The sequence below is a fragment of the Rattus rattus genome, chromosome 1 (genome assembly GCF_011064425.1).
Source record: "Rattus rattus isolate New Zealand chromosome 1, Rrattus_CSIRO_v1, whole genome shotgun sequence".
NCBI lineage: Eukaryota > Metazoa > Chordata > Mammalia > Rodentia > Muridae > Rattus > Rattus rattus.
Genome location: NC_046154.1, coordinates 187,866,652 through 187,880,141, shown reverse-complemented (window position 1 = coordinate 187,880,141; position 13,490 = coordinate 187,866,652). Strand labels below are relative to the sequence as shown.

General features: G+C 40.3%; 1 protein-coding gene across 1 annotated transcript in view; it reads left to right on the top strand.

The window, feature by feature from the left end:
• The window catches only part of Nav3 (neuron navigator 3), a 528,911-nt gene extending 520,211 nt beyond the window's left edge, over positions 1–8,700 (top strand). Inside the window, exons 37-38 of the mRNA XM_032912252.1 lie at positions 1,643–1,846; positions 5,765–8,700. Coding sequence (XP_032768143.1) covers positions 1,643–1,846; positions 5,765–5,884 — 324 coding nt within the window. The 3' untranslated portion in view covers positions 5,885–8,700. The remainder of the gene's footprint in view (positions 1–1,642; positions 1,847–5,764) is intronic.
• Positions 8,701–13,490: the final 4,790 nt, after the last annotated feature.

The following is a 13,490-nucleotide window of genomic DNA, read 5'->3' as shown; positions in this document are numbered from 1 at the left end:
CACTTTCTGTGTTCCGGATGCCCTTTGCCCTGGCTGATTGTTAAAAATTGGCTCCGGTTGTTTATACAAACTCAAGTCTTTCTTAGGTCAGTTCTAGCCACCAAATTTTGTAAAATGATAACAACAATAATAAACTGTCTTGTTTTAGTGTTACCTAGCATTTTCATTCTATGCATATGAGTGTTTTGCTAGAACTTAGGTATGTGTAATACATACGTGCTTTGTGCTATTAGAAACCAGAAAAAGGTGTCAGTTCCGCTGGACCTGGAGTTTAGAAAGGCTGTAAGCTGCCATCCCTTTGCATCCATTCAATGCCAAGCTGTTATAGGCATTGACTCTGGCTCCTTTGGAAGAGTAGCTGCTACTCTTGACTGCTGAGCCAGCCAGCCCTACATTCCCTCAACACAAGCTTTCTATGAATTGTACATTTTTTATTTTAATTAGCTGTATATGTATCTGTATTTTCTACCCTAGACTAAGCAGTGTTTAGCTGAGACAAAACTTCCTGCTCCAAAATGAGAGCTATTAAAACAAAACAAAACAAAACAAAACAAAACAAAACAAAACAAAACAAAACAACAGACAGCAAATAATCTTTAGATCTCTGCCTCTGTCTCTTCTTCCAGAAGGAATACTGGGACCTAGATAGCTTCATTTTGACACAGATTCAAACTTTAATATGGATTCCAGAGAAACCTAAAAGTATTCCGTGGACGTGTGCCCGCAATGCCTATATTTTTCTTTGTCTCACTGAAAATGCCATCATCGCTGAATAAACCACACATCGCCCTCTAAGGTCGTGACACTAAAGCGCTTGAAATTCAGCATGGTCCTCGGTGGCACAGGTCACAAGGGCAAAGAAAGGACACTTGCCTCTTTCTAGGTGTGGCATCTCTGTCCGTATTCTCATGGCCTTATGTCTTTATAAAAATCTCACCATCCTCTGCCCTCTCCGTAGTTTGATGCCAGCTGTGTCCCTAACTTAGAAAGTCCTGGACCTACCTGTTCCCTGGCATCCTCCTGATGCTGCTCTGTGCAGTCTCTTGTATTTCTTTCTTATTAGGCTTATTGTGTTCCCATAGATTCGTATAGAATTCATACTTGGGTTTCCATTTTTACCCCTCCCTTCTCAGTGTTCTTATTTATAAACATATAAAAATGTCTCCCAACAGGAAGCAATGGAATTATGAGGTTATTAGAGGAAAATGGTTATCACCATACATGGATGAGAAAAGCCTTCTTTTTCTTTCACTCGTCATCCTTCCAAAGTACATTTTGGTTCAGAACTCCCTTCATTGAAAGAAACGGATTTTGTTTTTCAGACCTCTCCAAAATTTAGCTTTTGTTTATCAACCTTGAGATGTTTTCGTTTGTTTCACCTGCATTTGTAAAGTTATTCGTAAAATAAATGTCTGCACTGATGTCTATATTTCCTTACAGTGCACCTCCTTCATGCTTCCCTCCACATCAGGTTCTTCCTTCTGTTCTGTAGAACATGTAATTATCAAGTGAGCTATGTAGATGGACATGTTTAGCTCATGGGTGATTTTCTTGAAACATATGTGAAAATAGCTACCTGTTTGGCATTGACTTGGTTTTTTTCATCTAATAGAAATGCTCTTTGTTTTTGGTGAACCTTTAGATGTATGGTAAACGTGCACCATGGGAAGATCCCTCCAAGTGGGTCCTTGACACATACCCATGGAGTTCTGCATCCTTGCCTCAGGAGGGCCCAGCATTGCTGCAGTTGCGACCAGAAGATGTTGGGTACGAGGGCTGCACATCTACAAAGGAAGCCACAACGTCAAAGCACATTCCCCAGACTGACACAGAGGGGGACCCCTTGGTAAGGCTGTCTGGTCGTTCTTTTCTAGATGAGTCAGTGTAGTTATTTTTAAGACTGTAAATGTGCAGTTATTAGTACTTAGATATCAGTATCAAAGGCCAGCTATGGTAGGTGATATAAGGAACCTGCCTAACAAGGGTAATCACATAAACTGTTGCCTTTAGTGCAGTCTCCCTGGTTGAAATAAAATCAACAACAATAAAATATGTTTATCTAAAATTAAAAAGCAAGAAATCCTGAAACTGGGACAAATTCCATGACTATAATTTTTCTCTGATTATGCATTAAATTATGTTGATATTTAGATGATCAGTATATTAAATATTATCACAATCTACTAGATGGTGGTGTTTAAGAGAAAACTGAAATTTGTTCATAGATAAAAACATAATCAAATGTACACAGAACAAAGAACTCTTTACTATATGTATTAGCTAGCCTAATTAAATATACAGTGAGTTCTCTGTTGCTTTCAGTTTTGAAGGATAAACTCTTTTGTTTTAAGACTTATTTATTTTTATGTGCAATGTTGCTGTCATAGTTAGGGTTTTACTGCTGTGAACAGACACCATGACCAAGACAACTCTTATAAGAACAACATTTAATTGGGGCTGGCTTATAGGTTCAGAGGTTCAGTCCATTATCATCAAGGCAGGAGCATGGCAGCATCAGGCAGGCATGGTGCAGGAGGAGCTGAGAGTTCTACATCTGCATCTGAAGACTGCTAGGAGAAGACTGACTTCCAGGCAGCTAGGATGAGGGTCTTAAAGACCACACCCACAATGATTCCAACAAGGACACATCTACTCCAAAAAGGCCACACCCACTCCAACAAGGCCACACCTCCCAATTATGCCACTCCCTGGGCCCGAGCATATACAAACCATCACAGATATTTTATCTGCATGTATGTCTGTGTGAGAGTTTCAGATCTCCTGTACCTAGTGTTACAGTGTCTTGACATATGGGTGCTGGGAACTGAACCCCGGTACTCTCAGAGAAGAGCCAGTGGCATCTCTGTGACAATAGAAAGGGAGGTACTGTTGCCACCAGTGCATATAATTTTAATTTTAGAAGCACTAAATAGTTTATGTAATAATATAGAACACAGATATGAAAATGTTAAGTATGTATTATAATTAGGAATAAAGCTATGTTTAGTATACCTGCTTTGTACTTTTGTAGTATGTTACTAGTGAGAACCTCAAGAGGAAACCACTGTCCTGCTTTCTCAGTGCCAGAAGGTAGTTTAATACTAAACTGAGGTTCAGATTTATTCTGTTGTGTACACATATTTGCCATCTCTGCCTCTGTTTTGTGTATTTTTATAATCATTGCTGGAAAGCAAAAATGTATTGTCGTTAACCTAAATAAGAAATCCTAGTAGGGGAATTACCATTGTCGGGATTGTGGTTTTGAATCTTAACAGGGATTACGTGTTCTGCTAGGCTGAGCATTATTTTAAAAATGAAGCGGACATCATCGCCACAACGTTAAGTCTTGGCCCATGCATACCGAATGCTAAGATGTAGTGATCAGAGTGGGAATGACTTACAGTTCTAAAAGGACAGAGTCCAGAGGTGGTGGGAGATGTGTGCCTGCATAAACTGCCTAGATGTAGGAGACGACGCGGTAGGCCAAGTTGTGAGTCTGTTAAGGGACTTCACAGATGGCGTGGTCAAGCTGGATGTGGAAACAGGCATTGGCCATTTTCATGTGGTTGAATGTGGAGCCTCTCACACTGAGGAAACATCACACAGGACACTGCCAAGCAGCACAGTGAAAATCAAGAGTTGGAGGCCAAATATCAGTTGGTTGGAGGAATTAAATGGTAGACGTATCCAACTGTTAGGTCACGTGGAGCCGTTTTATTTTTACGGGTAGTTAAAACTTTATCACACTGACTGCGGACAGCTGGTGAGTATTTCTGACTAGCGTGTATCTGATTAGATTTGTAGTTGCTTAAGAACCTTCTAGTAACATAGCAGAAGGCGGAGCATGGTGTTGGGGTAACTGGCAGTGTGAGGCACACTGAAGGATACGGTAAAGTAATAGGTATTATCTTGGCTGTGAATAGACAGAGGATACCAAGGAGACCAGGGGACACAGAGATTCTAGGTTGATCATAAGGATAATTGAGTGATATATAAACCTACCTTCTTTATATAAGGTCTTTAGTTCAATATATAAAAGAATAACCATTTGTCACAGAATAAATCTCATTGTATGTGTTTATTACAGATCTCAGATTGGGGAATTATGCTAACTGAACCTACTGTATAGCACCATTTCTTTTATTTATTATTTTATGTATATGAAAATTTTGCCTGCGTGTGTATGTGCGTGTATGTGTGTGCATACACATGTGCATGCATCTGTACCACGCACGCCTGGAGCCCACTGTGGTCAGAGGATATTGTATAGTCTCTTTTTAAGTCAGGAGAGAGCTCAAACACATTTCTCCTTTATCAACCAGCTTCGGTATAATATGCTTTAAGCTTCAGACATTTTCACAAACTACTTTCATCTCATATTCCTGTGTAGGTGGTTTAATACGTCGTAGGAGTTACGGCTGAAATACTATTGGAAAAAAATGCCCTGAAAATTATCAAAAATGATTTCAAAATCCTCTATAATGATTTCAAAAGCCTCCTTGTCAGAATGACATTCCTGCTGGAATTGATGATTACCAATTCCTTACTCATTTTCCAAGCGCTTTTTGAACATATTTTTTTTTACTGACATATAAATATCCATACTCTGAATGAAGACCAAGAAACCTTGTTTTAGCTATCCTCTCTCTAGTTCCCTGAGTTGAAAGGTAAAAGACAACTTTTGATTGCTGAAGAAAAAAAAAAAAAAAAAACAACCACTATGGTTAGTATTTGGCACTCAGCAATATAAAGTTTATTGTACTCTCAGAAACCCTCAATAAGAAAGCAAGCCCCTGACCCTCACGAAGACAGGCACCAATTACCCTGTGCCTTCTGAAATTGTCGAGCCATCGATTTGCCCAGTCTGCTTTTAAACATGCTTTCTTTTTCCCCAGCTCCCGTCCCTAATAGCGGAACTGCAGATCTATTGAAATCCACGCCTTTTATTGTATAATACATTGGAGAGCTGTCCTCTCCAGGTGCTCTCGCGCACAAGTCCCCTCCGCCGGAACAAATGCTACAATTCTCCCGTGAAGCCGAGATGCTCGAGACAGCCGCTGTTGTTCCGGGAGGTGGCTTTTGTTCTCAGCGATGTATCAATCATATTTCAGCCAGAGCCTCAGTGACAACAAACCCTTGACAGTGATGTTTTCCTTCTCCCTCTTCAAACGCTCATGGTCCGCTCCCTTCAGTTACCCCCTCTTGAGGTCGGCTCCTGAATAACAGATGGTGTACTGTGTGCAGCAGCTGGCTTCATTCCACTCGGCTGTCTCCTGCTTCTCTCAAGGGATAGTGCTTGCAAGCCTGTGCGCGCGCGCGCGCGCGTGTGTGTGTGTGTGTGCGTGCGAGTGTGTGTGTGTGTGTGAATACTCACAACTTTCATTTGCCATTCGGTGCTCTCTGTTTCTCCTCAGCCAGAAAGCTGGGAAGCTTGGCTCGCTCTCCAGCAACTAACCCAGATGTCCAGCTGTGATAGGGTTTCCTTTCCAGTTTCCCTGCTGAAGTCGCATTCATTCACAGCCCCAAATAAAAGAGTTCTCTTACGGCCCTATTTTGTTCTTCTGGATTAGAGCTGTACTTATGTTTGAGAGAAACAATTCAAGAGCCAGGTTGGTGAGCAGAAACCAATAACTGTTATGTGCATTTTCATTTGGATGGGATGAGAAGAGACAGTTCTCTGAGATGGCTGAGGGCCCTGCTCATTCTGGGGCTGGCTGGCTCAATGCATGGTTGCTCACGAGGATGTCTCTTTTGCTTTCTTCAGATGAATATGCTAATGAAGCTCCAAGAAGCAGCCAATTACCCGGGCACACAGAGCTGTGACAGTGACAGCGTCAGCCACCATGAAGACATTTTGGATACATCTATTGAATCCACCCTCTAAAGGGTGAAAGAGTTAGGCAAAGGACTATGCTTTTCAAAAGGTGTTTAAAAGACAGGTATTGTCACTAAACCACTGCCAGTATGAAAGTGCCCTGTCCAGGGTCCTGACCCAGAGTTGTGGTCTCCAAGGAGGCAGCAGAATTAGGTTGGATCTGCCAAGATGCGAAAATGAAATGGGAGCTTAAGTTTATTTTATTCCTAGGCAGTTTTATAGCCATGGAGGTTAGCAAGGGCTCCATTACTCAACTGGAAAGGGCCCTAAAGATGAGGCAACCAAGTAGATTACACACGGGATAGTGAGACTGGACTTTATTTCCTTCCTCTTTCAAAGTTTACAGTGCAGGCCTATTTTTTTTCCTTTTTCTTTTCTTTCTTTTTTTTTGTGCCTTTCTTTCGTTTCCTCGGGGCGGAGGCTGCCCTTCTCAGGCAGGATCCTTCTGATCCATGGAACCTCCTTTGTGCCACATGGTGCTGGTGACAAGGCCCCAGTAGAGTTTGTGTTGTGTGCTCACTCACTGCAGAAGGAACCCAAGAGGCCAGTCCTCCATAAGCACAAAGGGAATTGTGCGCCCACCAGAAAATAAAAACTCCTGTGGCTAATGAGAAGGGCTATTCCTTCTCACCGTCGCGCGCTCCTCTCTTAGGGTATGAGTCATGGGTTTTATAAGGTTGTTTTTACCACAGTGGTCTTTTCAAACCACCTGCCAACTCCCTGAACCAGAGTTTTATACCAATTATTAGTCAACACTGACAAAAGGCTTTTTAGGGCTTTATTTGTTCGAGCCTTTTCAGTGAAAGAAGGAACATTTTTCTATGGTGCTGTCTCACTGCCTTAAACCAGATTTCTCCAACAGTTTCAACAGTCCGCTTCAATACTAAACCATTGGTAATTTCCACTGTCTCTTCATTGACAACCAAGCAACACAGCAGCCTCATTTCTGTATATCATTTTATTTTTAACTTTCCTTTTCTTGAAGAAATGGATAGGAGAAAGATCAGTATTTTTATCTTAGGAGGGAAGATATTTCTTTGCCTATCCTGCAAATCATTCGAGAACCATAGAACCCTTCTTTGGCCATCCCTTAAAAGCAGAGACATGTGGCTTCATTCCACCTAGTTCTAAATGAAAGCATTTCGGAAGGTGGGAGATTCCTAATCTGGATCCAGTTGAACTACAAGCACTGGATTCAGCGTGAGCACAACTCTTTGGCTTTCCCTCCCTCGTGTTTATCTTTCAAAGACACAAAAGTTAGTTTCGGGCGCATGTTGTTTGGAGTGTTACCATCATACACGAGACATTCTGCATTAAGGAACACTGATGTGGTCAGTCACTGTGGAAGAGGAAGCATTTATACTGTACAAGAAGGTTAGATTTGCACAGTCTACTGGGTAGGTATTGTAAATAATGATTTTTTTTCCAAACTTGCACAAATTCAAAATCAAACACAAACGAAAATTGTATTTTATCCTGTTGGTGTTAAGAGGTGTCTCACCTGCTGAGGCTCCCTGTATGCTGCAAGCGAATACAGAATGCAAACCCTCGAAGCTGTTATTATCTGGTGTGTTTGTCCTGTCCTTAACAAGTTGTTGTGACAATGCAGGGGCCATCAATGCTAGAGTGCGCATGCTTCAGAACTGTACATGAGGCCGGTACAATTTTGGATGAGTGACTATCTGAACATACATATCTCATGGCGGGCTATGAAGACAGTGCGTGAAATCAGTCACTGGTAAAGGTACACCACCCACAGAGGACGGGTTCAAAGTTTATGAAACCTGAGGTCTATGCCCACGGTATAGACAAAGCTCTGTGTGCCTTTGAGGACAATGTTATTGGTGCTACCCTCTGTGACCACCTTTGGGTTGGTTTCTGTAGAGCAAACTGAGCAACACAAGGTATCTGTGCAGATTTCAGGATGTCGCTAAGTATATAGGTCCTTACACGGTGCTACTGCCCCGAGGGATATCAGGCTGAACTTATGCACACAGAAATTGTCACCCTGACTTTGGAACCTCAACTGTGGATCAAATCTATTGTGCAACATCAATCCGTGGAGCTGGATGAGTGACTAGTTGTCCTGGTATGGTGTGCGAGCTAAGGAAACCGCTCATCTTTCCCTGCCATTCTGAGACACAGTCCACACATGAGCATAAACAGAACTTCCTGCAATACATCCCAGTAGGTACACCTAGTTTACAATTTAAACTAGTTTGTGAAACATTTGTCTGTATACATTTTATATTTTGTACATTTTTTGATGTAACATATCATGTAAATAGGAAGAAGCAGTGAGAGAAATCATCTGAAAAGTTTTGTAGTCTTTGTAAAGCCCCAACAATAAGTACTTGGTGTCAATGGATCTAACTGGATGATGTATTTTCTATTGGTTTATTGTCCCACCCCTAGCTTGTAAACCAGCTTGCATATATTTTTTTGCAAATGTGCACCCTGTATCTGTCTAAATTATTACTTTGCCATTAAAGTGGAATTATTTATTGACAACAAGGTGTGGTGTCTCTGTACGGGGACATTTTGAATACTTATGTGCAGGGACATGTCAAGTCATAAAATGTTTCTTCACTATTAATATGCCATCATTAGGGATCTGCGTCAATCTCAATTTCATAAGCATCATAGGAAGGGCTCCAAAGCTTCTAAGTAAATAAATTAAATGCAGTATCTATGTAGCTCCTAGAGTGAAAGTTATTTATTCAGTGAATATTTTTGAAAATTCTGAATGGTATTCAAATATGCCTGATAACAAAAATACAAATTAACATAAAAATAAAATGTCAATATTCACTGACTTAAATCAACTCATCCTGTGTTTGTTTTTATTCCATTAAGTTATCTGTTGGCCTTTGAATTCTAATAATAATTTCAAAGCAAAAGTAATTCTGTGTGTGCCTGTATTATGTGTGTACGTGTGTATATATGTGTGTGTATGTGTATGTGTGTGTATGTGTGTATATGTGTGTGTATGTGTGTATATGTGTGTGTATGTGTGTATGTGTATTATGTGTGTATGTGTGTGTGTGTGTGTGTGTATGTGTGTGTATGTGTGTGTATGTGTGTGTATGTGTGTGTATGTGTGTGTATATGTGTATGTATGTGTGTGTGTATGAGATGTGTGTGTTATATGTGTATGTGTGTATATATGTGTGTGTGTGTGTATGTGTGGGTATGTGTATGTATATGTGTGTGTATGTGCATGTGAGTGTATGTATGTATATGTGTGTGTATGTGTGTGTGGGTGTGTGTGTATGTGCGTGTGCGTGTATGTATGTATATGTGTGTGTATGTGTGTGTGTGGTGTATGTGTGTGTGTGTGTGTGTATATGTGTGTGTATGTGTGTGTGTATATGTGTGTGTGTGTTTGTGTGTATGTGTGTGTGTTTGTGTGTGTGTGTGTGTGTGTGTGTAAAGAATGGGCGGGAAGGAGGGAGAGAAAGAGACAAAGACGGAGAGACAGAGTTTTTAAAATGCAAAGAAACTTCTTTTAAAATTGTAACATCTTTTCAAATGGCGTAGACAATTCTTTAATCCCAGCAGTAGCATGTATATTTGGATACTTACTCAGTTTTCAACAGCTGGAAAGCACTTGAATTACTTATAATCAGTGTCCTTATGTCTACATCCAATTGAGAGATACAGGAAACTTTTACAATTCATCTTGTTCAGAATATTTATAAATTACTCCAGTGCCAGGGCTGGCAGTGTAGCTCAGTGGTAGAACACTTACCTTGCATGTGAGAGGAACTGAACTTAACAATTTTTTACTGAGAGGGGAACTAAATTTGAATATGACTCTTGAATGAAACATCGCACTGCACAGTGGGAATGACAACATTTTTCTCATGCGTCCAGGGAAATTCTGCAGGCCTCTGTTTTCTCACTAGAAAATGAATGAGAAAAGTACCTGCCTCTTAGATGTCACTGTAAAAATCAAGTGTTATTTATTAAGTGAAAGTGAAATGGGCAGTGCATAGCCTTCCTACTGTCACCAAGGGTAATATAAAATAGTTGTTGACTTAGTTTCAATATGCTTAAAAAGTAATACATGGAGAGACTATATCCAGTGGATAGGCATGGCCCCCAGTTGAGAGATGGGCCACCCACCCACCTCAAAAATATTAATCCAGAATTCCCCTTGTCAAAAGGAAATGCATGGACAAAGAGTAGAACAGAAAATGAAGGAAAAGCCATCCAGAGACTGCCCCACCTGGGGATCCATCCCATCTGCTGAAACCAAACCCAGCTGATGCCAAGAAGTGCTTGCTGACAGGAGCCCAGTACAGCTGTCCCCTGAGATACTCTGCCAAAGCCAGACCAATACAGATGTGGATATATACAGCAATAGACTGAGCGTGGGGACCTCGATAGAGAAATTAGGGCAAAGACTGTAGGAGCTGAAGGGGTTTCACCCGCATAGAAAGAGCAACAATTTCAACCGACCAGGCCCCCCAGAGCTCCCAATGACTAAATCACCAACCAAAGAGTACACAGGGGGTACCCATGGCTCCAGCTGGATATGTAGCAAAGGATGGCCTTATCTGACATCACTGGGAGGAGAGCCCCTTGGTCCTGTGGAGGCTTGATGACCCAGGAGAGCGGAATGCTAAGGTACTGAGGCAAGAGTGGATGGGCAGGTAGGGAAGCACTCTCACAGAGGCAAGGGGACTTATGCAAAAGAAACTGAGAAGGTGGATAACATTTGAAATGTAAATAAATAAAATAAGCAATAAAGAAATGAAAAAAGTAATATGTGGAAATAGGTTTTGGGTTGGTTTGGATGCTAGAAACTGAAGAGAGGAAATTGTGCACAGTGAGCATATGATCTACTACTGAACTACACCCTAGTCCAATATACATATGTTTATAACTGGGTTTTCCCATGTGTAAAATGAGGTTAGTGACTGTACTCATTCATAAGGTTTGTTAGCAGTACTGAGGATTAGACCTTAAAGTACTCCAAACGCTGCCCTCTATTCCAGCAATGTTCAGTCGATGTTTTTTGTTGTATTAATGTTATCTTCAATTTAAAACATCAATAATAAAAATAGTCTTGGGCTTCAATTTATAAATGTATTCAATATAATATAAGGCTGCTCCTGAAATCATATGCTGCCAGGGGCTGAAAGAGAGGGCCCAGTGGCCACCCAGATGGATCACAGTTGTCCCCTGCACCCACATCAGGATAACAAGTGCCCATAGTGCCAGGACTTAAGGGTCTGTTGGTGTCTGGCCTATGCAAGCACTTGCATACACATGGTGCCCATAATCTCATTTAGGCACATACACATAAGCACTAAATAAATCTTTTAGAAATATATCTTGTTCAATTAGTCATCTATAGGATACTATTATTATATATCTATTCATAACATTATTTTGAAAACTAGATAGTATTTAATCTAGTTTTGAAAGCTAGATTGCATTTAAGCAGAAAATTCAGAGAAATGTAGCTGCCACATGTTAAATGCTACCCAAGTGTTAGTTATTATTACTATTCAGTGACAGTTTATTATATACCTAACATGCCAGGCTTCTTGAGGAATCAGATGAGAAGAGATGTAACCCATTTTTTCACAGCAAAAATGATATGGAAAAAAATGATCAAGATCTTCCTTCCACATGAAGTATCCATTATCTGGGTAATCACCAGAATCTTTTAACTTGGCTGCTAATGTATTCAAAATATCTTGCTCATGTACGTAGCCTGCTTGAAAGATATATTTCTGTTGAATAGATGGCTGGAGAAGTCCGGAGACATTTGTACAGTGTGGTACTCTCCACCATCTCTTGTATACACAAATAGGAACCATTCTTCACTTTATTGACTTTGTACATTCCCCAGTTTCCTTTTTCACCAGGCTCCCCATTTCAGTTCTGGTTGCTATAATAAAAACCTAATGTACAATGTAACAGATTTATTTAACTACGTACAATAACTTTTGAGACAGTATAGGTATGCAAGCATGTATTCATGTTCTGCTGTAATTGCCCATATGCTGAAAACTCTAGAAGATAAAAATGAAGGGTTCTCTCCTCATGGACATATTTAGGAAAGGTTGACAAAGCCAAAACACATGATTATTTAAAGATTCTCAGCCCATTAGCTGTCAGGGAGAGTGAGTGACTGATCCGTAGGATAAATACTAATCTCAAACCTCATTAAATCATCAATGAAAAATGCTTAATGTATTCTAGTTTATTCTAAGAAGGAGATCACGAATTACATCATACATGACATTTTGTCTGAGCCAGATTTGGAATGATACACGGTCTACCCTTCTGCCTCAACCAAGTCCTGGATTGTAGGTGAGTGCCACATGTCCAGGTTAGAGAACTATTTTCTTTCAAGAAATATTCTTCCTTTCACTCTTTATACATTCTTATGTGCCAGGTCAAATCGGTCATTTTGTTTAGATGAACGTTTCACCCCTGTCAAACTAGGTCAAAGATCTGAATTCTGTACTTTTCCAGAACCCATATGTGAATGTGTAGGGTGGAGGACGAGGAAAAGAGAGACCCACTTATGAGATTGCACTCACAGGGACTAGGATATATTTAATTCTCAATAATTACGTGCTGAATAGAATTATTTTTTGAATGCAGATATAGCAACTGAGTTTACCACATGCTAAACAAGTATATTAAGTGGAAGATTATCCACCTTTGGAAGTCAAGTTTCTTAGGAAGCCAGACAATTAATTAGAAAGCCAGACAACTAGTGAGAGCAACTAATTGGTGTCCAGAGAAGGAAACAGATAACCTAAACAGATACCCTAAGGTCTTCCTATCCAGTGAAGACCAGGTGCTTTCCTCATTAGGATGTAATGATCTCAAGACTTCCTTTCAAATTTCCTATTTCTTCTGCTCTTCAAATTTTGTTTGCCTTAGTTATGTATAGGGCAATTTAAATATGTGAGGTTTCTTTTTTGAACAAAGATACACCAAACAGTTGGTGATGAAATGTTAGAGTCTACAAGGCAGGTGGCAACTGAAAATTCCAAAATAAAATCCCTTAGCATAAGAAGGAGGGCTGGAATTAATTGTGCCTTGGGATGGTTCCCCACAAGGAAGATTCTGACTAAGTCAAGTGGACTAAGAATAGAACTAGAGGGTTCCAGCACTGATCGTCGTAGTTCATTTGGGTTTTACCCAAAAATTTTGCTCATACGTTTGCATGCATTTTCAAGAAGTGTGTAACTGGGGAATTATTGAAATGAGTCAGAATGTTTCTGTTCTAGCCATTCTGTAGGATCATTTTGGGATGAGATTTTTATACCCCAAAAGGTGATTGATAATAAAGTACAGCCAATATTATGTGGGGTCATTCTGTATAAATAATGTGTACATATCCAACACCCCCGAATAGACAGGATAATGTCTACAAATCTACTCATAAGTGACTTAGTTACTCATTTTATGTGAAGCCTGTGGATATTTTGCATAAAGTGAATTGTAGAGCCCAGACCCAACTCCATTTAGAGAGTATAGTGAAATGATCAACTGAAGGTTCATTATCCAGTTCCCAGGCAAGGATCCTCGCTGGTAAGATTTTTCTACCACATTTGCTGATTTCTTTCCTGTAGTGCACTGG